General features: G+C 53.8%; 2 protein-coding genes across 11 annotated transcripts in view; both read left to right on the top strand.

The window, feature by feature from the left end:
* Positions 1-6: 6 nt before the first annotated feature.
* Positions 7-23,411, top strand: WDR90 (WD repeat domain 90). 6 transcript variants are annotated; one of them, XM_032447703.1, is made up of 45 exons: positions 7-181; positions 711-802; positions 874-1,050; positions 1,278-1,416; positions 1,918-2,088; positions 2,224-2,347; positions 2,600-2,730; positions 2,824-2,924; positions 3,234-3,435; positions 3,829-3,893; positions 4,001-4,069; positions 4,200-4,310; positions 4,385-4,530; positions 4,929-4,986; positions 6,066-6,184; positions 6,411-6,572; positions 7,157-7,260; positions 8,000-8,116; positions 8,638-8,873; positions 9,310-9,449; positions 9,656-9,786; positions 9,983-10,113; positions 10,536-10,697; positions 11,032-11,160; positions 11,474-11,607; positions 11,685-11,722; positions 12,140-12,259; positions 12,652-12,828; positions 13,676-13,776; positions 13,895-13,960; positions 14,668-14,770; positions 15,255-15,376; positions 15,739-15,898; positions 16,797-16,987; positions 17,255-17,423; positions 17,840-17,951; positions 18,235-18,406; positions 18,954-19,076; positions 19,266-19,446; positions 19,874-20,004; positions 20,577-20,720; positions 21,914-22,033; positions 22,600-22,684; positions 22,972-23,154; positions 23,218-23,411. In XM_032447703.1, the coding sequence occupies exons 1-44, from the start codon at positions 172-174 to the stop codon at positions 23,127-23,129; spliced, it is 5,634 nt and encodes a 1,877-aa protein (XP_032303594.1). In that variant the 5' UTR covers positions 7-171; the 3' UTR covers positions 23,130-23,154; positions 23,218-23,411. The 6 variants fall into 6 exon arrangements, with proteins under 6 accessions (XP_032303594.1, XP_032303595.1, XP_032303596.1 ...); XM_032447704.1 differs by having other exon boundaries at positions 3,234-3,434; positions 3,831-3,893; positions 22,972-23,411; XM_032447705.1 differs by having other exon boundaries at positions 2,600-2,679; positions 22,972-23,411.
* RHOT2 (ras homolog family member T2) overlaps positions 23,169-26,652 on the top strand; it is a 12,434-nt gene continuing 8,950 nt past the window's right edge. For 3 of the 5 annotated variants that reach the window (XM_032447712.1, XM_015877204.2, XM_032447714.1), the window contains exons 1-5: positions 23,441-23,567; positions 23,802-23,860; positions 24,648-24,729; positions 24,851-24,894; positions 26,464-26,517. In XM_032447712.1, coding sequence (XP_032303603.1) covers positions 23,465-23,567; positions 23,802-23,860; positions 24,648-24,729; positions 24,851-24,894; positions 26,464-26,517 — 342 coding nt within the window. In that variant the 5' untranslated portion in view covers positions 23,441-23,464. Of the gene's footprint in view, positions 23,280-23,440; positions 23,568-23,801; positions 23,861-24,647; positions 24,730-24,850; positions 24,895-26,463; positions 26,518-26,652 lie in introns of those variants that run through there. The other 2 variants (XM_032447713.1, XM_015877205.2) reach the window with 2 other exon arrangements.

Here is a 26,652-nt window from a genome sequence, read left to right on the forward strand (position 1 = left end):
TCCTCGCTCCCGTTCCTTGCTGTGTCCCACGCCGCGGGGTCACGGTCACGCGTGGGCGCGCTGAGAGCTGCGGGAAACAGCGCCCCCTGGCGGCCAGGAGGTCCCGATGGGGGGCGTGGCCTCACGGCGTGCGGGCGCTGATTGGCTGCGGGCGCGCGGGACGGTTGAGCCATGGCGGCGGGTAGCGGCGGCGGGACGGGATGGAGGGAACCGGGGGGGAACGGGATGTAACGGGATGGGATGGGGACAGTGGGACAGGGATGGGGGGTATGGGGGCACTGGGACAGGGCTGGGTTTGGGTTGGGGCTTGGGGGGCGTGGGGACGTAAATACGCGGTGGGATAGGGCTAGGGGAATGGGGACACAGTGGGACTGGGTTGGGATGGAATAGGGACACGGAGACACGCTGGGATGGGGCTGGGGGCGATGGGAGCCACCGAGATGAGTATGGAAGGGGCTGGGGGCAACGGGGTACACAGGGATAAGGCTGGAGCACCGGCATGGGGCTGGGGAGCATTGGGATGGGGCTGGGATGGGGCTGGGGGTATTGGGATGGGGATGGTGCTGGGATGGGGCTGGGGGCATTGGGATGGGGCTGGGATGGGGCTGGGGGTGACGCTGTGGCAGTGGGGTGGTGTCAGCGCTGGGGCAGGTGATGCTGACGTCACGGTGCCCCGCTCGTTGTGCCCCCCACTCATCGCCTCCCCGCAGCGTGGCAGAGCCCCTACCTGAACGTCTTCAAGCATTTCCGCGTGGAGGAATGGAAGCGCTCGCACAAGGAGGGGGATGTCACCGCTGTGATGGTAACCGAGGTACCTGGGCTGACCCCTGCTCCTGGTGGGCGGCAGGACCCCATCACCTTGTGCTCCTGCAGGACAAGACGCTGAAGGGCACCGTGTATCGTATCCGGGGCTCCATCCCCACCAGCAACTACCTGCAGCTGCCCCGCACCGGCTCCCAGTCCCTGGGGCTGTGTGGCCGTTATCTCTACCTGCTGTTCCGGCCCCTGCCCCGCAAGTACTTTGTGGTGCATCTGGATGTGGCCACCGAGGTGTGTGGGGACATGGGGAGGGCATTGTGGGGTGACCGGGTCCTGGTGGGAGCTGCAGAAGGGATTTAAGGAGGTGACAGAGCCCTGAGCTCCTTTGGGATCAGTACTGGGGGCTGCTGGGGCTGCTATTCAGTGCTTAATGGGGGATACAGGAAAGCTGGGGGGGCTGTGAGGTCCCTCCCAACCCAAACCTGCAGGGTGAGTGATGTGCTCCCATCTGTCCCCAGGAGAACCAGGTGGTGCGCGTCTCCTTCTCCAACCTGTTCAAGGAGTTCAAATCCACGGCCACGTGGCTCCAGTTCCCCTTCATCTGTGGGACAGCCAAGGGTTCGCTGCGTGACAGGACAGCTGGGGCTTCCAGGAGAGGTAAGAGGTGGCCAAAGTGGGTTATTAGAAGATCTGTGGGGTCTCCAAGCAGAGCAGTGTGGGTGCAGGAGGCTTGAGGGGGAGCCCAGCATCCTTCCTGCAGCTCATAGCAGTGGGTGAGGCGAGTTTCCTGATCTCATATTTGTGCCATTTAGGAGCAGAGAGGTTGAGCCTGGGGGAGATATTGAGCAGGCAATAGTTTTCACTTGAGGTGCAGGGAGGTTTGGGGCTTTTTCCTTTCTGTGCACTTCAGAGGGACCTTGAGGAGGTTGGGGCTCTGAGGGAAGAAGGCTTTATGCACCAAGCAGGTGGCATTTCTATTGCTGCAGCCACACTAACAGTGCAGCCCCAAGCCGGCTGTGTGTACTGGGGGGAGGAACAGAGTGGTGAGGGGATGGATGGGGCACAGCCGTGCCACGTGTGCCACCCACCTCGTGTCTCCTGCTATGCGAGGGCCTTGGAGCAAAGTTTGCTGTACCTGTCAAGGTTCTTTGTCTGCAGACCTGGTGGGAGCAGCCCCTGCCAACGCACGCTGGACCTGCCTGGTGCTTGACCTGCACTACGTGCTCTCCCTGTACCTGAGCCGGCGGTACAGCCACCTGAAGAGCATCAAACTCTGCTCAAACCTGCTGGTAAAAAACGTCTGCACGAGCGACTTGTTGTTTGAGCCAGGTGAGGAGCTGAGACCCTGCGGGATTTCAACCAAGCCTGGTTGTACCCCGGCGTTCTGAAAGCTGCTTTTAGAGCCCTGAGTACAGCAGGGCCACTGCATCCGACTGAGCAGCTTGAATTCTCCTGTGCTACCAGGCGTGACACTCTCTGAAGCTCGCCGTGCCAGCCCAGCCAGCCATGGGGCTGCTCCAATGCCACGGGACATGGCCTTCCCAGTGCCCAAGGGAGGGAGGTGGCACGACCACTACGACTACATCAGGTACTGACAGCACACAGAGCTTAAAAACTCCTCTCCTGGGCCAGGTCGGTGCGTGGTGTAGGCAGGCAGGGTGGGTAAAGCTGGCTAAGGAAGGACAGATTTGCTCGGGGGGTGGTTAAAAGAGGAGTCTTATAGGAGGCAATGAGCTCAACCTGCTCTGGAGGGAGGCTTCTATGCCAGGCATAGGGTGTTGTGAGACCCTGCATCCCTATGCAGAGCCCTGGTTACGTGGTGCCTTCTGATTTTGCTCAGGTTCCCACCCGATGGCTCCAGTTTGCCATATGACTCCATCCAGAGGAGCTGCTCCAGTCCTGTGGCAGGTGGGATGGCTGGTCAGAGTCCTTGCCTTTCTTCCTCCAAACTCAGGGCAGCAAATCCAAAGTGTGTTGTGTCTGTTGTGTATCTGCTGCAGTAGTTTCAATGAGAGGGGGACCCAGGTGGGTTTTGCATTGCTGTTCATGCCCATGCCTTTCTAGACTCAGAGGAGCCCCTTGGCCAGCTGCCCCAGCCAGTGATGCTCACCAAAGCAGTTCGAGACCGGCTGTCCCTCGTCCAGCAGATCACCAGTCCCAAAGCTGTAAGTGTGACGTGGATGGGAGGGTGCCACTCTGTTCTACCTTACAGGGAGTTTTTCCCACATCTTCTCCTTCAGTTTCTGTATTTAAGATGTATAAGCTGCTGCTTGGCATTTACAGCCTGATCTGGGCACGCTCTGTTGACCCAAAGCCCACACTTAATAACTCTATGGTTCATTCTGGTGTAGCACAGAGCAGAGATAAGAAAAATGCCAATGACTCTGTAATCTTTAGGCATCCATCTGCTGCCTCTGCCCTTGCAGTGGGTGCTGGGAGGGCTGAGCTGTGCTGGGGGCTTTACTCTTTCCCAGGTGCCGCACCGGTGCCCTGCAGCTGCAGGAAGCATCCCTGAGGTTCACCTGGCAGCCCCAGAGGTGCTGCATGGTGGGGACCAGGAGGATGGGACGCTGCGTGGCACAGGGGACTCCACACAGTCTGTGGCTGTCAGTGATGGTGGCATCCATGTGTACGCACACCAGAGGAGAGAGCGAGCTGCCCATGCAGGCTCAGAGGTGAGTGAGCAGACAGAGGATGCAGCAGCCCCGTTTCCCATTGGAGTGGTTGTGGTCCTTACCTTTCTCCCCCTGCTTTTGGAGGCTTTGATGGTGGGATACTTTGGTCTCATGCTCGGGACACGAGCTTTTGCTTCCTGCATGTGTCAGGGCTCCCCATGAGCCTCATGTTCAGCAGACACCCATCTCTCCCCTGCACCTTGCTCCACCTGCCTGGACTGTGCTGAGCACACGAGGCCCTGAGCACCCCCCCAGCCCTGACACTGCTGTGGGGCTGACATTGCTGGGGATGTCTCTGGGCTGTCCATTCTTTGTCAACTCCTACCTCCGTATCTTGAAAGGAGGACGCTGGGTTTGAATGCACTGACACTAAGTCACTTGTGTTGTTACCCACAGGGCACGCACAGGAAGGTCCCTGCAGCAGATGGAGCAGCCAGTGGGAGAACCTCTCGCTGCAGGGTAAGGAGAGAAAGCAGAGCTGTCCCTGTGCCATGCAGGGCTGAGAAGTGGGGCTGGAGGGGCCCAGTGGGTGAGCTGCCATCATCCTCCTCTGTCTCTTTTTCCAGAGCTTCTTACCAGATCCGATCCTGAAGCTGAGGAAGGTGATCGGCTTTGGAGGCTGCAGCACCAAGTGGGTCGGTACCTCGGGTGGCTGTGTGAGCTTGTCTGTAACCCTGTGCTGCTTTCTCAGAGGGGCGAAGGGCCGACAAGCACCACGTCACGTCACAGTGACATCTCACCTGCCCTCTCATTTCACTCCTGCAGGCGCTGTGGACTCAGAACAGCTCTGCAGTGGTGTATCCCTGCCACGCAGTGATAGTAACCCTGTGGATTCAGACTGGCGAGCAGAGGTTCTTCACTGGACACACAGATAAGGTAGATGTGGTTTCCTCCCAAAGGCACACAGTCGCTCCTGGCTGCTCCCACCTCAGCTCTCTGATGTCCCACAGGTGTCAGCATTGGCGTTCAATGGGAACAGCTCCCTGCTGGCCTCAGCACAGGAGGGTCCCCTGGGTGTGCTGCGCTTATGGGACTTCCCCAAGGGCAGCTGCCTGGCCGTGTTCCAGAGCCACCTGAGGGCTGTGCTGTCTCTCAGGTACGTGCCAGCCCTGCAGGGGATGCATCCTCAGCCCCAGTGCAGCCCAGAAAGTGGGCTTTGCTCTCTGTGTTTTCTTTCCCAACTCTGAGCCCTATCACCAGGCAGCCTTGGTATTTAGGACCTGTAATTGGGAATGGCAGGCGTTGCAGCATGGCAGCTTTTCCATGCTATTGCTGTGCGATAAAGCAGGGGTGAATTACAGCTCCCCATCAGCTGCCTGCATTTCTCAGCGGGGCTGCTGGCAGCTCTCCCAGCACAGCTGAGCCAGTGGCAGCTCATCCTGCAGCACTCACCGACTCCCTTTATCCCGCACTTCCCTGCTTTGATTCCCTGCTGAGATGCTCTGGGCTGTGAGGTGCAGCCCCTCACCAGGTGTCCCCTCCCTGTTCTTGCAGCTTTTCCTACAGCGGAACCGTTCTCTGTGGCGTTGGAAAGGATGGACATGGCAAAACGGTGAGATGTAAAATATCTTTTGTGTGTTTTCCTGCCCTGCTGAGCCAGTGGTGTAAGAGGGCTGTTCCTTCAGACCCTGCAGCTGCTGTGCAGGCAGAGCACTGCTATGGGCTCACTTGCTCCCAGCTGTCAGCCAGGCCTGGAGGATCCTCCTTCTGTCCTGCGGGGATCGCTGCAAACCAACACACAGCATTGCCTGGCTGAGGGACACGTGCTTGTGCAGCACCTTGTGCTGGAAGGGCTGCGAGCACGTAGTGGAGGAGTGGGAATTGAAGTGGGAGATTGGGCACGGTCTGAAACCCAAAATACATCTTTTGTAGCATGAAGGGTGAGCAGACAGATGCGGGGTTTGATCCATCCGTTCTGGGCACTGCAGGCATTGTGTGCTGGATGGGTGCTGGGTGATGAAACTGCCACCCACTGATGGAGCGAGAGGATGACGCAGATCCCACACGTAGTAGTCAAAAATAAAGCTGTTTTTTGGGCCTTTATCAGTGCAACTGTTTTCACCCAACAATCCCTTATTGGCAGCTCCCAGCAATTAGCTGTGCCACCGCTGACTGCATGCAGGAAGAAAACAAACAGCCGCAGGATTGCTCCGGCTCTTTCCCAGCATAAAGCAGTGCCCCACAGCCCGGCTGGGGGCTGGAGACCCACAGCTGTATGTGAGCTGCCCAGGAGCACTGCTGGGGTGATGCTGTGGGCTGTGCTGGGTCCAGCCTGACTGTTCTGAGAGCTTAGTTACCTGCCTGTCCTCACTGGTTGTCCCCTTGGCTTTGGGTGATCTCTGTCCATCCCCATGCTCAAGAGACCTGCAGGGGCCACTGCATGAGGTGGAGAGGCTCTGAGCATACCCTGCGACCACAGGCACTATCACTGCAGTTGCCAAGCAAACACTGTAATGAAGCTCTGCTGAGCTGCTTGGGCTGCCCTGAGCCCTTTGCATGAGAACATTTTTCCCTCTTTCAGTTCTGATCCCAGCTCCAGAGCAGTCCCCAGGCTGTGCAGCTGTTCTGCTCTGCTGGGAAACTCTTCCTCTGCCAAGGTTTCCATATTTCAGCTGTTGTGTCTCCCTTCAGATGGTGGTGGTATGGAACACTGCCCAGGTGACTCGCGGTGGAGAGGTGCTGGTGCTGGCCAGAGCACACACAGATGTGGACATCCAGACCTTGAAGATTGCTTTTTTTGATGACACCAGGTAGGCTGCAAAGAAAACATGTGGGCAGCAGGTGCCCATCTCTGGAGATGCCCATGGTCATGGATGGGCCCTGGGCAGCTGAGCTGAGGGGGGCACAGCCCGCAGTGTGGAACCAGATGAGCTGTGAGGTCCCTTCCAACCCAGCTGTGCTGTGCTTCTGCCCTTTGGGCTTGTAGGAGCCAGGTTTGGTTCCTTTCCATTCCTTACCCCATCTCTCTTGTTACAGGATGGTGTCGTGTGGCCGGGACAGTGTGAGGCTGTGGCGAGTGAGGAACGGAGCCCTGCGCTCCTGTCCTGTCAACCTGGGCGAGTACCACGCTCTGGAGTTCACTGACCTGGCCTTCGAGGAGGGACATTCAGCTGCACGTGAGCCTGATGACCGCACGCTGTAAGACTGCAGCCTCCCCCCGTCCCCTTTGCTGCTACCACATGCAGCTCTAAGCAGACCAAGCTGTGCCCCTGCCCTTCCTGAGGGCTGTGTCCCAGGCTGAGGGTTCTCACTGATGTCTGTGCTGAGCTTTGGGCTTGTTTTCTGATGGGTGTTTCAAAGGGGCAGGAGATAATAAAATGAGAAGCTGTGAGTGTCAGGTTGGATATTAGGAACAATTTCTCAGAAGGGATGTGGATGCAATGGCACAGCTGCCCATGGAGGTGGGGGAGTCACCAGCCCTGGGGGTGTTCCACCACAACCATGGGGATGGGTTGGGGGTTAAACCTGGTGATCTTAGAGTTGTTTTCCTACCTTAATGGTTCCTCTCTTGCTGTCTTGGCTGTAGGTTTGTGGGATAGCTCATGGAAAGGCCCCTAGATTTCCATCCTAGCCAATTATTGCCTGCCTTCCCACTAAACCTGCATTGTTACTATAGGACTCGTGCACAGTAACACCCCGTAAACCTGGATTGTTACTATGGTGCATCCACCCGGTTCCTTTTAACCCTCAGGAACCGATGCAAACATCCTTCTCCTTTCCAGCTTTGTCTGCAGCAGGAGTGGCCACGTCCTGGAGGTGGACTACAAGAACGTCTGTGTGCGGAGCGCACGGCTGCTGCTGCCTGCACAGCTGCAGGATGGGGCAGGTAGGTGGGCAGGGGCGTCATAGATCCAAGCCCTGGTAGCATAAAGCAGCTGCTAAAGCTTGTTTGGGGTTGGTTGGCTCATTGCTAGCAAGCTGTTTTCCCCTTAAGCACAGTGAATAGTGCAGCAAAGCGTCGTCCTAAGAAGGAATTGAAGTGTTTGCAGTCGTGCTTTCAGAGAAGCGCTGCTTTTAGCAACATGAAACGGGGGGTCTTAATTTGCTGATGAGAATCTTAATGTAGCGATGTGAAAAAGCGAAGCAGATCAATGAAAGGATGAATTTGAGGCTTTTTTTTTCATTACTCGGCCTGTGTGAAGCGTCTGGGGAAATCTTTGATGCCGCATTCAGAGTGGTGCAGCTTTCAGCTCATCCATTAGTTTTAACAGCAGGAAGGATTCACTTTCAAGTGTCACTGCTCCGCTATCGTAAAACTCAGTGCATGTTTTGCTTTGGCATATGGAGCTAATTAACCTGGAGCCTCTTTGAGAAGCACAGAACTTCTGCTTTATGGGTGAGAAAACAACCTGGAGATGAAGAGAGTCTGGGTGTCTCAGTGGCAGCAGTGATGGTGCCTTTGGTGCTGTGACTGTAGGCTTTATACTGGCATCCAAACATCAGCTGCTCTCCCCACCTCTCTACCTGTCAGACACTGCATAGAGAATCTGAGACACAGGGATGGAAGTTTTGTGTCTCAGACTCTTAAACTTGCCACAACTGAATGGTGTTTATTGGTTTTCCAGGCGCTGGGATTGCTATAAACAGTATCAGTATCTCCTCAACCCTTTGTGCCACGGGCTCAGCTGACGGCTACCTGCGGCTGTGGCCATTGGACTTCTCAGCTGTTGTCCTCGAAGCAGGTGAGCAGAGCAGTCTTTCCCACCTCCATGGTGCTGCTGGGAAGCAAAGCCTCTGCTCTGATGTCTCCTAAAGTAACTCTTGTGAACAAGGGTGCTCTTTTTACCTGCTGTCACTGGGGGGTGACTGGCTTGGAAGTGTTTTACTTGAGTGACTGTTTATTCCTGCTCATTCTTGTAACTCCTAGGGACGAGGCAGGAGGGCCTGGGGGAGAACAGGCAGCGCATCTTGATTTCTGTGCCCTTGTACCCACAGCTCATCCATGCATGAAAAATTAGGGGAGAAGTCAAGCTGTTCTTCACTCTATTTGAAACAGTCACCGTAATGGCAGAGCCCAGGGATTGCTAGAAAGGGCAGAGACTGATTTGTCATTGAGCTCAAATCTGCAAGCACTCGATCTTGAGATCACGTGGGAAGTTTATTCCTGCATGCATTACTTTCCCACGAATGCATCTGGCTCTGCAGCTGTGCCCCAGGCGCTGTGCTTCTATGGGGCTGTGCTGAATGCTGTGTCTTCCCCCAGAGCACGAGGCACCAGTGAGCTCTGTCTGCATCAGCCCTGATGGCCACAAAGTCCTGTGCACAACCACAGCCAGGAACCTGGGCTACCTGGACATCCAGTCCCGGGGTTACAGCACCCTGATGCGCTCCCATGAGGATTCCATCTTGGCCTTCTCGGTGGAGGGAGATTGGAAGCAGATGGCGACGGTGTCCCGGGATAACAGCATCCGGGTGTGGGACCTCGTGTCCATGCAGCAGGTGGGGTAGATGAGAATTGCTGGGGATCTCATATCTATTAATCGTCTGCCCAGGCTCTGCTTAGCTGAGTTATCAGAGCTTTGTGGTGTAAGAGCTCTTAAGTGTCCCCCTTGAAGCACGGGCTGTACCCTGGGCAAGAAATCCTTCTGGAGCTTGGAGCTCTCAGGCTCTTAGCCTAATGTGTAATTTGGTCTTAGCTTCTGAAGGTGTAATTGAACAAAATAGCCTGATTTGTTTTCTTTTCCTTCACCTTGCAAATCCTGCTTTTAACACAGATCACAATTCCCAAAGGTTTAAATGCCCAAAGACTCTGGGCTTTGTTGGGCTTTGGTTGCAAGCAGGAATGGTCAGAGTTCTGTTATGAGACCACTGTGGTGGAGCTCTGAGGCCATTCAGCTCCTTCCAGCTTTGTGCCCATGCTGTGTTTTCCCTGCAGCTCTACGACTTCACGGCTGCTGATGAGACACCGTGTGCCGTGTCCTTCCACCCCACCCAGCGGATCCTCGCCTGTGGCTTCAACAGCGGCGTGGTGCGAACCTTCTGCTTGACTGCCTCCAACCTCCTGACAGAGCACAAGTAAGTGATGAGAGCTGCACTGCTGCAGGAAGGGCTCTCGTGATGGCTGGTGTGGCATTGCTCTAGGCATGGACATGCCAGGGTTCTCTGCTTGTCCCCAGTTATTCTGCTCCCCTGGTTTCTTCATGGTGTTGCACTCGATGTTGCTGCTCTTTTCTGTGGCTATTTTGGCTCTCAGCTGTTTCACCTTTTCCTCCTCCTTCCAGGCAGCACCGCACTCGGATTGCTGGGCTCACCTTTTCTCCAGATGGCAACTTCATGTTCAGCTCCTGTTTGCAGGGAACTCTGGCTCTTTACAGCTGTGTGGCACAGAAAAGCCGGATCCTGAGAGTCCTGGGTAAGTTCTGGGTTGCCTTTTTCATTTTACCCCTCAGGTCTTTTTAGTAGCACAGGCATCAAACCAAGCTCAGCCCATTCAGAAAGCTGCATCATTTGTGTTTATTCCTTGAAATAAGCAGCCATATAACCATCACAGCATGCTGCGGGGTGACGTTTGCTCCTTTCCTCACCCTCTCTCTTGCTGTGACCCTCAGGTAACGTGGTGGCCCGGGATGCTGGCAGTGGTCCTGATGCTTTGGTGCTCAGCGAGGACAGCCGCCTCCTGGCCTTCGTGGGGCCCTCCAAGTACGTTGTGACCGTGATGGAGGCCTGCTCTCTGGATGAGGTACCAGCAGGCTCCCTGCAGTGCTGGGGAAGAAAATCCCCATAGATTGCAACCAGTGAGATAGGTCCAGAGTTGGGCAGAGCATTGAAGAGGGCCTCCCCAGCGCAGCAGGTGCTTGCTCAGGTGCTTACAGCTTAGTTTTCCTCTCAGTGAGCTGGAAACTGCCAAATCAAGGCTGCTGCTCCTTCTCAACTTCATTCCCCCCTAGGAAGATAATTGGAAGAGCAGCAGTGGGGATCTTGCTTCTGCCCTGCAGCCCTTTGTGGGATGTCCAGGTGGAGCACAGGAAGGGGTGTGGGGGACTCTGTAGCCTTGTGTTAGGAGAGCCACCAAAGCAGCCTCAGTGCCTGCCCAGCAGCTGTTCCTGAGTCTCCCCCGGTGCTTGCTCCAGGATGTTTCTTCAGCAGCTTCTTGTTTTCCAGCTGCTGAGGGTGGACATCAGCGTCCTTGATTTGAACAGTACAGCCTTGGACTTTGCAGTGAGAATCTGCTTTGCTCCCGTGTCGCAAGGAGAGCTCCTGGTGTCCACATCTTCCAACAAAATCCTTGTGCTTGATGCAAAAACAGGACGGCTGGTGCGAGAGGTAGGGCACTATGAAGGTCATGTCTGAGGGATCAGCTTGTGTGGGGCTTGGGCACTTGAGGAGGCTGCATGAGAGAGGAGCTCATCCAGAGGGCTTCCAAGGAAAGCATGAGTGCTGAGCATGTGGCTGTCACAGTGTGATCTTGGTTAGGGTGTGCCTGAGCTTGTCCTTATTTTCTGTACTGCCATCTCCTGTCTCCTTTAAACTTCACCAGAGGCCAAAAGCATTCTCCTTATCATTGTCCGACTGACCTGTCATTTCTTGTTGCCAAAGAAGTGTGTGACTTGTTGATAATGAGAGAGCTAATGCTGCTGGTGCTGTGCCCTGTCCTCAGGTGTCCCCTGTGCATAAGTTGTCCTGTTCTTCCTTGGCGCTGAGTAAGGATGCCAGGTACCTGCTCACTGCTGGTGACAAGGTTATCAAAGTGTGGGACTACCGGATGCGCTTCAACATCAACTTCCAGGTACTGCACTTGGGGAGGGAAGGAGGCTGCTGTTCCCCTGATCCATCAGATAAAGCATTTCTGAATCCTTGGAGAGGAAAGCAGCAGATGTGTGGCTTGGGCCAACATGTTTGAGCTGACCCCTGGGTGTTGATCCTCCACTGGGGAGCTCAGACAGAAGCATCCTTCCCTGAGGATGGATGGATGGATGGATGGATGGATGGATGGATGGATGGATGGATGGATGGATGGATGCTTGCAGGGAGCCACAGTGTGGCAGCCACAGTCCTCTTTGACAGAGAGATGGTGGAATTCACAACGTTCTCTCTCCCAGGTGTACATTGGCCATTCAGAGCCTGTGTGCCAGGTGGCCTTCACCCCAGACCAGCGGCACGTCATCAGCGTTGGAGATGCCATCTTCCTCTGGGATTTCCTAGCTGTACCTGCACAGAAGTCTCCCCCAGCCCTGTAAGTGCCCTGTTAGCTCTGTGCTTCCCCTTCCTCCAGCTCCTCTCTGTGTAACACTGCTTCTGTTGCCTTCCTAGGACCCATTCCTCTGAGTCCCCTCTGCTGCTGGCAGCAGGTAAGTAAGTTCGTTTGCTTCCTTGAGTTGCTCTGGACAGCAGCTCCCTCACAGCTGCTTTTCCTGGTAGGGAAAATGGTAGGGGTTGGATAAATGGATTTTGGTTCTTTTCCTCAGTAGGATAGTCAGGTAGTAGGGGGGTTACTGGCTAATTAGTCCCAGTAGCAGTCTCCAGTTAACTAGCACCTCTCAGTAAGAGTCTGCCAAGGAGGGGATGTCCTGAGCTCAGTGGGTTTCTTGATAGGTAGCTCAGGTTTTGCCTTCTGTCTCTCCCTGCCCCTGGCCTCCTGCCTCTGTCTCTGTATCCCTCCCTTGAATGATGGAGCAGGAGCTTGGAGCCATCACCATTGGTTGCCCCGGGAAGAGAAAAGGGTTTAAGGGATGACGGGTGTTACACAAAGCGTTTTATTCTCACAGAAAAGAGCTCTGAGAAGCTAAAGGATGTGTCTGATGTACCTCGGCAGACAATTCCCCTTCCACTGTTGTCCTCACCACCATGTCTGGACGTCAGCTCTGTCCACCCAGCGGGATGTCAAAGTAAGAGGAATTGCTTGCAGGAAAGGGGGGAAGTTGGTCTCATTTTGGGTAAGGCTCTCTGCCCAGTCCTCCAGCATCCTCAGAGCTGTCTCTGTCCCTCAGCCCCTCATCATGTCTGTGCTTTCCTTCTAACATGGACACCTCTAGCCGGAGGTGTGGGGGCTCAGTGCTGCTGTAACTCCAAACGCTGAGCTGCTGGTATAGCTCTGTGAAGGCAGTGGTAAACACCTTGTTGGACATACTCAGCAGGAAATGTCTGCTTTGCCCTCCACTCTAACAGATGGGCTGTGACACTGAGCAGAACAGCACTACCAGAAATCAGTGGGTCAGTGGAGCGTAAAGCAGTCCTGGAGGACTCAGTCGGTTCTGTCCTGCTATTCTTTTCTCTTCAGGTATTTTCTCAGAGTCAGACAGAGAGGAGGAGACCTGTCTGCCTGGCGGTGTAGTGGAGAATGGAAGTAAGGACACCTCAGTCCTTGTGGCAGAGCCAGCCAGGAAAGAGGAGCTTGTTGTTGTGAGACCCAAAGTGAGGCTGGAGAGCTGCAGGCTTCATGCACCATCAGCAAATGGTAACTCGGGACCATCTCCACCTATCCCAGACCTTGACTCCTTGGGGCACAGAGCGTATCCTGCATGACTGCTTGGTCTGTCCCTGAAAAGCAAAGAAAGATTGCTGTAAATGCAGCACAGTCCCAGAGCAGAACTCCAGTGATGTGCTGAGTTGTGAAAGAAAGGGCAGCAATGTTCTCCTCGGGTCCCTTCCTTGTCCCAGGTGTGATGGGGAAGTCACCATTAAGGGATTCTCATGCTGGACCCCAGGTCTGCTTGTTTGCCTGGCTCTTTCCCTGCTGCTGCTTCTAGGCGTGCCAAAAGCCCCTCTTCAGCTTGGAGCCCATATCATCTCTAAGTGGCATGTTCTATTAAAGCCAGCTGAAATTAAAGCTCCCAATACCTCTATTAATAGAGGCAGAGCCTCAAAGCTCCAGCAGTGTGTGGCGAGCTGCCAGTAGCACACAGCTGCCAGCACTCAGCCCCAGGCAGGATTTGCTGGAAAGCTTCAACATAATACTGTGCCTCTGCTGCTTTGGTTAGAGACCTCTTTCTGGCTGCGTGACTTATGCTTTGCAGTGATATGTGCAACATGGATGCCTTTAGGCTGTTGGGTACGTGGCTGAGTGGGGTGATAAAGGGTTGAGTGTTCTTCCTTTGCTCCTGGAAAGCTGCTGCTTTGCCTACAGCCCCTTGCAATGTCATACAGAAGCACATGTGGCTCTGCAGCTGAGTTTTTCCTCTCCCATGTGTGTGTGTGTATGCACACACACAGCATCAGGACAAGCCACAGCATAGCTGCTGATCCCAAGCCATTCCAATGGGCAGCAGCATCACATAGGCACTGTTTTCTCCTTTATATGGCAGAACCCAGAAAGGAGACCAGAAGTCCCAAGTCCCAGTGCTGCATCCGACCAGATTCATACCGGCATTTCACTCCTCGCTTTAAGGCCTCCGTGCTCCCCCAGGTGAGAGCTGTGCTGTTTGCTTGGTCGGGGGGTGATGAGGCATTTGGGGCTGGGCTGTGTGGCTTTGCAGAGTTGTTACTGATGGTGAAATGCACCCCCGGGTCTGATGTCCAAACAGAAACCCTTAATTAATGTTAGTCCACCTCTCTCCTCGGCACGCAGCTCTTTTCCAGACAAGCTGAAAGTGAGTTGTGCTCAATTTGTTTTCTGCTCAGCAAATCTGCATAAATTTTGATTCAAAGGCGATGGAAATGGCATGTGCTATTGAAAGTGAAAGACAAGCGAGCAATGGCGTGATTCATCACACACACATTTGCAAGCAGATGCATTGGCAAAGCAGGCTGGGGAAGGCAATCCATCGGGGGTAGTGAAGGTAGTGAAGGCACAGCTCTTGCTCTGTTAATAAACAGAGAGATAATAAAACAGAAACTCAAACTTTCCCTAAGCTGTGCTGTTCACAGTGGGTGGGTGAACAGCTACGTTCATCCTGCATCCTTAATTCCCTCCTCTGCCCCCACCTGGCAGTGCTTTTTCCCTCATTGTGTTCCTATTCGAAGTACATCATCAACCCAACAGAACCCACCAAACTCCTGCCCAGCAGGATTAGCAGCTGCTCATCAGATGGCAAACTGCTGCCAGCCTGTTTTGTGCCCTGTCTGAAAGCATCTGTTTCTGGCTGTGTTGGTGCAGTTTCCCTTTTGTATGTGTGTGTGCGTTTTCTCATTGATCCATTGATGTGCTGAATGTGAATTGTGCAAGAACTGGCATGACTATGTGTGTTGTGTGAGTTTGATGCGTGTGCTTGCACGCATGCTTTTCTTATGTGTGTCCTGACTGTACTTTAAGTTTACTTACTTACTTACTTTAAGCCTGTGTCTATTTTTCTTGCAGAGTTTCCTATCTCCTCCATGTGGCAATGAAGTCCTGAAGCTGAAAGCAGTGATTGGCTACAATGGGAATGGCAGAGGGAACATGGTGTGGGACCCAGACACAGGTATGCTGGGGGGGGGTCCAGAGGGCTGGGAGCAGTGTGAGCTCTCATTGTCTGCACACACACACACTGAGCTGAGGTCTGTTCTTAGAGCTGTTGGGTTGGGATCTTTACTTTAACATGGTGATTCTTCGTGCTGCCAAAGCCCAGTAACACTTCTTTATTGCTGGTGAATGTTAGTGGATAAGGACAGCACCAGGCTTCAGTTGTCAGATGGATAGAAGAGGGTGGGAGCTGCCACAGAGTCCACCTCAACTCCTTTCTCTAAGCTGGAGCAATGCCAAGCATCTTAGCTTTACTTAGGTTATGGGAAGTGAGATTTGCCTTGCTCCACACTCATCCAGCAGGAAGGATGCTGGAAGGGCTGTATAGAAGAGTCTGCTTTTACTTAGAAAAAATAATTTCCCTGGTCTGTGATGTGAGTTGTAGTGGGTGCTGCATGTGAAGCCTTTGTAGGAAAACACCTCATCTGCTCATTCTGTGTTAGGCTTCTTCGCCTACACCTGTGGCTGCATCATCGTGGTTGAAGACCTGCACTCAGGGTCACAGAATCACTGGCTTGGTCATGTAGAAGAGATCTCTACTCTTGCTGTCAGCCACGATGCTCAGGTAGGAGAGGCTTCTGCTTGCCCAGGGCTGTGTTTTGTCTGCATCACCTCAGGCATCAGGCTAAAGGAATATCACTTGCTAAAATCTCATTTGTCTCTTCCTCCTTCTGCATGGAGACCTGGGGTTATGGGAATAAAAGCAGTGGGTTCTGAGCCTATTCCTTGTGCTGGCTGTGTGAGGCTGCTCCCTCCCTCTGGGTGATGCCACCATTCCCTCCTCCTGTCAGATGATGATTTTCTTGCAGAAATTTCCATTTACCAGCTGCAGGACTTAAATGTGGGTCAAACAGTTGCCAACAGTAACTAATGAAACGTTCTCTATTTACTTACCAAGGTCTCTATGACAACATATCATTCCTTTAGGCTCTGGCTTCTGCCTCAGGAAAGAGAGATGGAGACTCCCATTGTCAGATCTGCATCTGGAACACCCAGGATGGGATTTGTATGGCAAATCTCTTCTACCACAAGACCCAAGTCCAAGCCATGGCATACTCTCAGGATGACAGGTTCCTTGCTACCATTGGTGAGTGCCCCTGTAACTGCTGGGTGTGGGTGCAGGAGTCGTTTTTTCTTGCAGTTACAGCTTTTTTTTCTGGCTGACTGCTCCTTGTTAAGGCCATGTAAATAGTTTGCAGTTGCTATATATAGAATCCAAAGGGAAATGTCTTCTCCTGGTCTTATTGTTGCTTAGCTGGAACCACACAGAAGTAGCCAGGCTTCACACTGTGAGCCTCCTGCCAGGTGGTGATGCCAGCACACGATGGACACTCAATCTGTCTGTTTTGTTTAGGCAGGGGACATTTAAAGGACAGATACACAATTAGTAAGTTCTAGTTTTGTAAGGGAGAGGACCTGTGGAGCAGGCAATGCGTTCACTGTGAGCTGGCGAGTCTGCCCTTGAAAAAAAGCAAGCTTTGCTCCAGAGAAAGGGAGCTTTGTGCTCTTTGCAGAGCAGCGTGGGAGAGGAGCTCTCCTTCTCCGGCTCTTTTCTGGGCTGCAAAGAAGGAAAAAGCTGAAAGTCTGCCCTGATTTGTGGAGCCTGGGGAAGGCTGATGAGGTACCTGCTGTGCAGGCTGAGAGCTGGGGATGCTTGCGTTGGGCCAGCTTTACTCATCCTCAGCTCATACTCCAACCTATTACATCATGGAGCCTTTGCTGCTGCTTGAAGCACTTCTTTTGCTTTTGGTGAGCGTGTGAGATGTGCCTCTGCCTGAGAACGACTGGATGACATGAGAGTGTGATGTGTGCGTTGGCTGATGGCCATCGTAAGGAAGCACTCAGGCTGCAGAATTAGAATCATTGAATCGGTTGAGTTGGAAGGGACCTTTAAAGGTCATCAAGTCCAACTCCTCTGCTATAGGGACATCTACAGCTCCATCAGGTTGCTTCCTTCCTTCTACTGTCTTTCATGTTCTACCTAGGGGACTACAATGATCAGACCATTGCTCTGTGGAGTACCTACACTTATGAACTCCTGTCATCGACTCGTATCTCCAAGCCAGTCCATGACATGGCTTTTAGTCCTTTTTCTCACAGAGAAATGGCCTGCGTTGGGAAGGGAGCGCTTACGTTTTGGCTGCTGGAACAGCGCGGGGCTGACATCAGTCTCAAGGTAAATCTCAGTTTGATCAGCTATTGAAATCATCATCTATCTTCTGTATTTCTGACGTCTTTTCCAAGCTCTGCTGAGAGAGATGCCTGCACAGTTTTGCAAGAGCTGATGATCTCTGTTAGTGAGAATGTGATGCTGGCCACGAGTGGCATTCAGTTGGATTTAATACACAAGCTGAATGCATTGAGGGTGGGAGGAGGTGGTTTGCTTCCCTTTTAGCCAAACAACACATTCGCTTTGACCTTTCTGTTTCATGTGCCCTGGCAGGTTCATAGAGCCCCTGTCCCTGAAGTGTTAGGGCTGGTGGAGCTGACATCCCTCTGCTATGGGGCTGACACCCTCCTTTACAGCGGGACCAACTCAGGCCAGGTCTGTGTGTGGGACACGGAGACTAACAGCTGCTTCATGACGTGGGAGGCTGATGAGGGCGAGATCGGTGGGTGCAAATGTGCTGAGGGACATGGTGTGGTGGGGAAGTATTGGTGGTAGGTGGGTGATCTTTGAGGTCTTTTCCAACCTTGGTGATTCTATGATTCTAAATACTACCAGTGTTGGGCTGTAAAAATCCAATGGAAGCTTGCAATGGGCAGCATTGAGCTTCCCTGCCTCTCATTTCAGCTGTGCTTGGAAAAATGGATTTTCTTTCTTGGGTGGCAGTTGATCTGTGATCCAGGTGTCCTTGTTAAAGCTGAGTGGGTTATGGGGCCACTTCTGGGCCATGAGAACAGCAGGTGTCAGGCTGCTGCAGAGCTGTCCTGGTCTGCTCAATGAGTTGGTGCCCTGGGCAATGACTGAGAGTGGTGGGGTTTATTCATAGGTGGGTGTCCACAGGTATCTCCATTTGCCTCCCAGGTGTGTTGGTGTGCCGCTGCAACAGGCTGGTGAGTGGCAGCAACACGAAGCGCATCCGCCTGTGGGCAGTGGGGGCCATGCAGGAGCTGAGGCTGAAGGGGCACAAGGCCAGGTAGGTGAGGTCCAGCATCTGCTCTGCTTGCACCCACCCCGTGCTGTGCTCCTGAGGTGCTCTTATCCTCATCTGGCAGCTCCAGATGTGTGAGCTCTTCCTGCAGCCATGCTGCTGCTCTTCATCCTTACCTTCTCCTCTCCACTGTTCAGCATCCAGGAGCCCCCCACTGAATTGCTGATTTCTGAATACATCACTGTGCATACTTGAAAACTGCATTTAATTGAGGCAGTGTCTGTTCCAGCAGCTGAGCTGTTCCCTCTTGGATCTTCCCTTCCTTCAGATCTAGCTCAGTCGTCCTGGAACATGAGATCACCCTGGATGGGACGATAGTCAGCATGGCCTTCGATGACTCTTTAGAAATGGGAATTGTGGGCACCACTGCAGGAACACTGTGGTACATCAACTGGAAGGAGAGCACAAGCATCCGGCTCATCAGTGGCCACAAAAGCAAGGTTTGAGGGACAGGGATGGTGTACTTTGCCCAGCGTTCTGCATGATGCTTGTGCCCAAGGGGCTGTGCTCTATGCATTCGCATGCTCATCTGCTTCAGCCTTAAGGTGTTTATCAGCCTCAGCCTGTGAGTAGCCGTGGTTCTTTCTGCTGGAGTGGAAAATGCAGCTGGCAGAGTCACTAAGGTTTAACTGTGGAGTGCTGCAATGTCTGGAAGCAGACTGTTAGCTGGACATCCATAATGGGGAGTTTTCTTTGCCTGAGACATGAAGATCTAAACTAGAAGATTTCAGGTGGCAGAAGATCTTAGATTTATGTAGTGTAGTGCCTGGTTTAGCTTTGAAGTTAGGTTTAATGATTTCCATTGCAAGCCTAGCTGTTGGCCCTGAATTTTTTCTAAGCACAAAAATTAAGCAACAATCTTTCCTTTACACGTGGAGCATCATGTTTAGAGAAGTCCTGGGGATTGGAGGGGGGGTAGAGGAGCTGATGTGCTGCAGGCTGCATTATTCATAGGGCCCCTGTTCCCCATCTCCCTCCTTGCTGCAGGTGACCGAAGTGTCCTTCAGTCCTGATGAGACTCTCTGTGCCACGTGTGGGGAAGATGGCAGCGTGAGGGTTTGGTCTCTGGGCAGAATGGAACTGGTGGTACAGTTTCAAGTGCTGAACCAGGTAATCCTTTGTGGTACTTCAGTCTTTTTTGTCTGGGTAGAAGGTGCAGTCTAACTGCAAGGACTGCTATGTCCTCACAGGCCAACCTGAAGCTGAAGAAATACTCATAGGTGGAGCCTGTGGTGCATTTGCTGTGCACAGTCCTGCTGTCTGCACTGTCATCATCTCTCTTCCCTGGTTCCTTTGCAGAGCTGCCAGTGCCTGGCCTGGAAGCCTTACCCCAGTGTTGCATGGGAAGCTGAGAGCCAGCATGTAGTGGCAGGGTACAGTGATGGCACCATCCGTGTCTTCAGCATTTCCAGGACAGAGATGGAGCTGAAAATGCACCCCCATGCCGCTGCACTGACAGCAATTGCCTACTCCACAGACGGTGAGGTTGCTTGTTGTAACAGTGGGGATGTTGCCTGGGGAGCACAGCTCGGTTCTGTCAGGGTTACCCAAGCACAGGTCTTGCCTCCAACAACTTGCACAAAAAGCTGGGCCCAGGGAGAGCTCACACCAATGGGCTTTGGCAGACCTGTCAGTAGAGCACATGGTAAATGGGTTTTGGCAGATGTACTGGCAGCGATACAAGCAAGTAGCTTGGATGCAGCAGATATTCCTTTTTGTCTTCCTGTTTACAGGCTGCTCTGGCTCTTGTTTGGATGTGATTTAGTGTGTGTCCCTGAGACATCTTATCTTATCCAGCTCTTAATTCAGATGTTCCCAGTCTTTCAGGTGTTCTGGGACGCTGCTGTCCCATGATATCAGACTCTTCTATGAGAAGTATCCCATTCCCTTCTGTCCTTTGACCACAGGAGAAATGATCTTATCAGGGGGTAAGGATGGAATGGTGGCTGTCAGCAGCCCTCGCACTGGGATGACCATCCGCATCCTTCCTGACCACAAAGGCTCTGCTATCACTGTCCTGCAGTGCATCAGGAAGCAGGTAGGACCTGCCTCTGTGTCCCAGCACTGTGTGTAGGGTTTCTCTGTGAAGGCAGAAGGCTTGTTAGCCCAACAGTGGGGTGTTTTAGCATCTCTTTTCTATTTCTCTTCACGGAGGGTCTCTTTGTCCTCTGTAACAGTAACTTTGCTTAAACTCTCAGACTTCAAAATCTGCAAAAGGCTGCAAAGCTGTTTTTCTTGGTGATTGTAGAGTTAGGAGGTCTTCCTCTGCTTTAGGTGAAGAACACGTGCTGTATCTGCAGTCTCCTAGGAGATGCTCAGATGAGGTGTCCAAGGGAAGAAATCTGTATTGTTCTGGCCAGGCACTCACTCCTCTTCTGCTGGGGCTTTCATCCCAGAGCTTGCTGGTGGCTCTGCAATCACTGCTTCCTTGTCCTATTTTATTGTGATAAACGACTTTAAGCACTGCTCAGATGAGAGAATCCAGGAGGTTAATCCTGGCATTAATCCCTTGTATTCCCATGAAGTCATGCCCTCTGCCAGTTCTTGCTAGCAGCTTTCTTTAAAGCTTCTGCACTGCAAGAGCCATAACATTGCTTTTGTCTGCCATAGTACCACGACTTCGGGGTGGAAGGAGGTGAGCTGTGGCTGGCTACCAGCTCAGACCGGCGGGTCAGTGTTTGGGCCTCCGACTGGCTGAAGGATAAGTGTGAGCTCCTCGACTGGCTTAGCTTCCCTGCTCCTGCCAGCCCCGAGGTGAGCATGCTGATTCCCCACTCATGTCCCTGTCTTGGCACCATGCAGCCCCAGTCTCTTCAACACGCTCTCCCTGTCTGTAAATGGGATGCTGAAGCATCCTAACCGCATCCAAACTCATGTGAAACTATGTTGTCAGCTCAGTCCAATGTGTTTACGTGTGTTGTTTCAGTCACCCATGAGGGGAGGGATACCTCGAGGCTTTGAGAAGGCTGGGTACAAACAGTGAGTCTGCTTAGGAAAGTGATCTTTGTGGGTTCTGCTTCTCGTGGGATATCTCACTCATGCACCTTTGAGGTGCTGATAGGCAGTGTGAGCAGCACATGGTGCTGCTTAACCACTGGGAAGCACTGACTTTGTGAGCATGAAGAGGAAAAAGCTGCATTCACAGAGCTGATATTCTTGTGCTGTGTGAAACTGAGCATAGCCCAGAGTCAGCACAGGTGATGTGCAGGAGAGAGACCTACCGATGAGCATCAAGCTGATTGACACTCCCAGTGAGCGTGAATATCCAGAACCAGGAGCCCAGTGACTGTTAATAGAGCCAAACACACCAGCTCCAGCCCTGAGTCTCTGCTACTTTGCAGAAGGCTTTGGCTGCAGACCAAAGTCAGAGATTTGAGCAGGACAATGTTGCTAGAAAAGGGAGAGGTTCTGTATGGGACAGGACATGGAGTTGGCCCCTTGTGCACATGACATTGGCATGCAAGAGGAAGGTGGGCTCTTCTGGGCCTCCCCTGCTGCCCCAGGCATCATCCAGCCTGTCACAGGTTTCCCCACGGTGAATTTGGGACTGATCTTACATCCCATAATAATGGTGTATCTTTTGGGCTCTATTTGCTTGTGTTGAAACGAATCCATTAATCCAGCCCAACCTTCAAGCCCACGTAGGAATAATTCCCTGGTGGAAATTCTGCCTGTTGGACCCTTGTGCGTCCTGCTCCCATGACAGTAAACAATGTGCTTCAGGTTTCCATGGCAGTGTGTGGTTGCTCCTTGTTTCTTTGCAATGAGCACAGCTGAGATGGCAATGTGAGAGGGAGAAAACAACCTCTATCATAGGAATTTTCTGGTGCTTGTACACCTACAGCCCAATGGCTGGTACTGCTCTGTGCTCTCCTTTGCTCCCTGCTGTGCTGTGTTGGGCTGGAAAAGCCAGACTCAGTTTGGTTCCTTTTGGTTTCCCCTGCCAGGGTCTTGGCAGCCTGCCGCCCAGCCTGGCTGCGTTCTGCCCTTGGGAGCACGGTACCCTGGTCTATGTTGGCTTTGGGATGCAGAAGGAAGCTTTGTTTTACAGCCTGCGCAAGAAACAGGTACTTGTACCCTCCCTGTACACCCTGCCCAGGCAGTGTGTGCTCCTCTACTGTTGTGTGGCTGCACTGAATGAGATGGAGGGGAGGCAGTGCTCCCCATCTCCCTCGAAGGGCCTGCAACATAAATGGGGCTTGCAGATGAGCCCCTCTTTCTGCAGGGGGAGAGCTGGACCCGCTCTTGACCCAAATGACAGCTCCCGGTGCAGTATCCCCTCCTGCTAACGAGGGCTGCAAGTAATACAAGCCTTAGGGTGTGAAATGGGTTCAGCAAGCAGCTGGGCAGCGTGGCAGCTTTTCACTTAGAAACCAGCTCTGGCCCCAAGCCCCTGGGCAGGCTGCCACTCACTGATGCTGCTCCTGGAAGGGAAGGTGTTTGCATGTGGGACTCTAACAGTCTCTAAATTGTCGTGTCACCTCTTGAAAGTGGATGGCTTTGGCAGGTTTTTGAGCCTGGAGAGAGGTTGTGCATCTGTCAGCCTCCCCACGGAGGAGCCCTTTACCCTCCTGAAGGTGTCACTTAGGCAGCTGTTCTGAGATGTTGGTGTGCTTCTCTTGCCGGACCACAGGTCATTGAGAAGATCTCCTTGCCATACTTTGCCACATCACTGAGCCTGTCTCCTGCAGCACGTTTCATGGCTGTCGGCTTCAGTGGTGAGTATCAGCCAGAGCTGTGGGCTCTGCTTGATCCCCAGGTGTGTTGACATAGGAACAACAGCCCTGGGAGTGAAATATCTGCCCCTATCACTCCCTGGGCAGCTGTGCCACTGCATCACTGAGCAGAGATGCTTCTCAATACCCAACCCTATGTAACAGGCACAGGAACATGGAGCTTTTAGGCTCCTTTCAGGACCTATAGAGGTGCAATAATGTCTCCCATGAGCCTCCTCCAGATGAACCATCCCATTATCTCAGCCACTAACCTCGCTGTGTCTCCACAGAGCGGCTCCTCCGTCTACAGCGCTGCCCTGGAGGCCTGGCCCAGGATTACACCGGCCACGACGACGCCGTCCATCTATGTCGCTTCGCCCCCGCCGGCCGCCGCTTGTTGACGGCCTCGCACAGCGCTGTGCTCGTCTGGGAGCTGCTGGGAGGCTGAGGCCTCACAACGGGCCGGGCCTGAGGCCTAGTTGGGGGGCTGAGCCGGGGCATCCCGGGATGCAGCTTCACGCTAGGCCCCGGCTCAGCCCTCCCACCTAGGCCGCAGCCTAGGCCTCAACCCCCCACCTAGGCCGCAACCCCTACAGCGGTGCGTTGAACGCTCCGACATTGCTGTGATGTTTGTTTATGGCGTGATTTGCTGCTCTTTGTTTTGTTTGTTTGTTTCTTTATTTTCTCTTTTTTTTCCATTTTTTTCCCCCTAATAAAAACACAAAACAAAGCGCTGCGGTGTAACACCTCCAACCGCTAGGGGGCGCTGTGTGTGCATCCTATATGCGCCTCTCCACCCGCAGCTCGTTGGTTGAAGCCGGAAGCGGCGCTGGAGGCGGCGGGGCCGCCATGAAGCGGGACGTGCGGATCCTGCTGCTGGGGGAGGGTAAGGGCGGCGAGCCGGGACCGGGGGGGGAGAAGCGGCTATGTTGGGCTGTGCTGGGCTGCCTGAGGCTTCGGATCCTTATGGTCCATCCCCGTGGTGCTGAGGCCGGTGGAACCGGGTGTAAAGGGCTCGGTGCGGGTCTCCGTTAGGCCCTGAGGTGTTGGGCTGGGATAGGCCGCTGTGACCCGGTGTGTTGCTCCGTGCAGTGCCGACGTTTCGTCCTTTCTTTCCTAGCCCAGGTGGGGAAGACGTCCCTGATCATGGCTCTGGTGGGAGAGGAGTTCCCCGAGGAGGTGAGCGTGGAGCTGAGTCCAGCTGTATCCCCAGGCTTTATCCCCAGGCGTTTAGAGTTATAGTGTTATCTCCTTGCCCCGGTCCGTTTGGATGCTGTTCCTTTGGGGTTTTGTTCCCTTGTTGCTCCCTCGGGGGCTTTGCAGCCTCATTGCAGCACAACAGAGCCCATGGAAGGGGCTGAGCCACCCCAGCCTTCTTGTGTGGTTGGAGCAGAGCCTGGCACTCTGAGCAGGGCCCCCAGCTTACCTACATGAGCCCCTCTGTGCCTCTGACTGCGTGGCTTGCTGTCCCATCTTGGAAGCAGAAGGGGCAGTGCCCTGCTTGGGATGATTTGCCCTGCATTAGTGTCTGCCTGCAGGCAAATAGTGCTCACTGGGAAGCATCAGCGTGCAGGGGAGCAACTGGTTTCCAGCACCTTTCCATGTTTCACAAAAAAGCCCAGGCAATCAGCTTAGCCAGCTGCCAGGAGGTCAGGCTGGAGCGAGGGGAGCACTTGAGGGCTTAGTGTGGGGGTGGCAGCACTGGCTTTTTTGAGATGCTGCTTTCATGTAGGGACACAGGGCTGTGTCTCCAGGGAGCGCTCAGGGCTGGGAGGCTGTCAGGATTCACTGTGTGAGGAGCAGGCTATTACAGCACACATCAGCCTGCTGCAGCTCCCTGCGGGCAGGAGTCACTCTGTTTGTGCAGCAGCCACGTTGAGATCTGAGTACCCAGTCTCCCTTCCTCACCCTTGCTTGGACTGACTGGATGGTCCGTGCAGCAGAACACAGTCTGCCTGCTTTGCAGGTGCCACCTCGAGCAGAAGAGATCACGATCCCGGCTGATGTCACACCTGAGAAGGTCCCCACGCACATTGTGGATTATTCAGGTGGGACTGTGCTCTTGTTCCCTGCTGGCCTCCCTTCTCCTTGCCTACCTGCAGTGAGCAGGAAGGATGTCCCTACTGCAGCGGGCATAGACAGTGCATGATGACAGTTCTCCCTTTCCAGAGTCAGAGCAGACTGAGGATGAGCTGCAAGAGGAGATTGCTAAGGTGAGTGGGGCTGGATGGGGCATTGCAGGGCAGAAGGCTGCACCGCCGTAGCTGTGCAGCCTGTGTGTGACATGTGACTACTCTCTCTTTCCATTAACCACCCAGAGATGTGCAGGCTGTTGGTTATCTGTGGATTAACGCTAGCAGTTTGTTTAGCACTTTGTTTAATCCTTCTCTGTGTTGTAAGCTGTTGTAGGGCTTGTCCTGGCCTTCTGGGGAGCTACCAGAAGGAGAGCGGGGGGGGGGGGAGGCTGCTGAGCACACGCAGTCTGCTCCCATCCCTTGCATGTTCCCAGGAGGTGGAGGGGTGCAGCAGTTGTCGATGAGGTCCTCTGCTCTCTGCATGAGGTTACTGTGGCTGTGTGATAAAGCAGTGACACAGAAGTGGTGGTTTGGGAGCTGGAGCCCTGGGGCGTACAGGTCAGGGAGGGGAAAAAATCCATCCAACCAGCCCTGATGCTCTCCCTCACTTTGGGATTAACTTTGGCTTCTTCAAGAGAAGGATCTCTTGATAATACATAACAAAGCTCTCCCCTGTGCGTCTCACAGCAAAACTATCCCATTGCTCCACCTTGGCATCTAACAGCTGGGGAGGTGGGCCAGGGGAATGGGGCTCCTGCTCCCTCTACCCAGACAGGAGGAATGTCCTGAGATGCTTAAAACAGCTCCAGGAAATCCTGCCTAAACCCTTGTGCATCCCTGGGATTAGCACTAAACTCTCCCCTGAAAGGGCCAGTGATCCCTTCTGTCTGCTTCAAACAAAGTGTTGGTGTCAGTGCTGTCTGTGCAGGCCTGGGAAGGGGAGGTCAGTGGCTGCCAGGCCACCATGTGTGTGGAAGTGGGGAGTTGAGGTATCAAGTGCAGGGAGGAGAAGGGGTGGTTCCCATGCAGAGCTAAATGGAGAAGAGGACCCTGGCTGCCTGACACAGGGATGGCACCCCAAGATGCCTGGGAGGGCACGGAATGGTGGTGGGTGTGCTGCTGACAGTGGGATGGGGCCTGAGGCAGAGAAGTGAGGCTGTGCTCCCAGCATCCTGATGCAGAGCTGGGGTTTGGCAGCAGTGAGGCCTTGTGGTCAAAGGGCTCCTCTGCCTTTACCCTGCCCTTAGGCTTGGGCTGAGCAGCTCTATGTGCTGCCACCACCCTGCCTGTCTTGGTGTGGCCTTGAGTCGTGTGGCTGGCACTGCTGCACGTGTGCCCCTCCCTCTTCTATGGAGGCCTCACAGGGTTGGAGCAGGGGTGGGAGCTGCCATGTGCTTCCTGCCTGTCTGGGGAAGAAAAACATCCATGCTGTGCCAAGTGCTGAGAAGGGAGATTGTGTATGCTGGCACGAGACAGCTGAGGTTATAGCTGCTGTTGTCCAGCTCCCGAGGAGCCTGCAGGCAGCATGTGTGTTGTGTTTTTGTGTGTACTGCTCGTGCATTCTAAACCACAGCTGCTGGGTTTTAGCGCAAACGCAGTGGCAGCATTTGGGGCTGGAGCTGCCTGAGCTTGGAAGGCTTCCCTGCTTCCTTCCTGGTAGGAGCACCAGGACTTTTGCTCACCCCCCTTTCTGCTGCTCTCTTGCAGGCCAATGTGGTCTGTGTGGTGTATGATGTCACCAAGGAAGCCACGATTGAGAAGGTAACGTGTCACCTGTGGGAGCCTTGAGATGCCCCCAGCCCTCCAGAGGTTCTGGGGTCTGGGACTCCTGCAAGCAGAGACAGGTTGAGCACAGCCTGGGCCTGCTCCCATGCTGGCAGTTCTGCCTGTGCTGGA

The sequence above is a fragment of the Coturnix japonica genome, chromosome 14 (genome assembly GCF_001577835.2).
Source record: "Coturnix japonica isolate 7356 chromosome 14, Coturnix japonica 2.1, whole genome shotgun sequence".
NCBI lineage: Eukaryota > Metazoa > Chordata > Aves > Galliformes > Phasianidae > Coturnix > Coturnix japonica.

Coding starts and splice junctions, on each gene's coding strand:
- WDR90 (XM_032447703.1), top strand. Junction 2,089..2,223: donor CGACTTGTTGTTTGAGCCAG/GTGAGGAGCTGA, acceptor CTGTGCTACCAG/GCGTGACACTCTCTGAAGCT. Junction 20,005..20,576: donor TGCAGTGCATCAGGAAGCAG/GTAGGACCTGCC, acceptor TGTCTGCCATAG/TACCACGACTTCGGGGTGGA.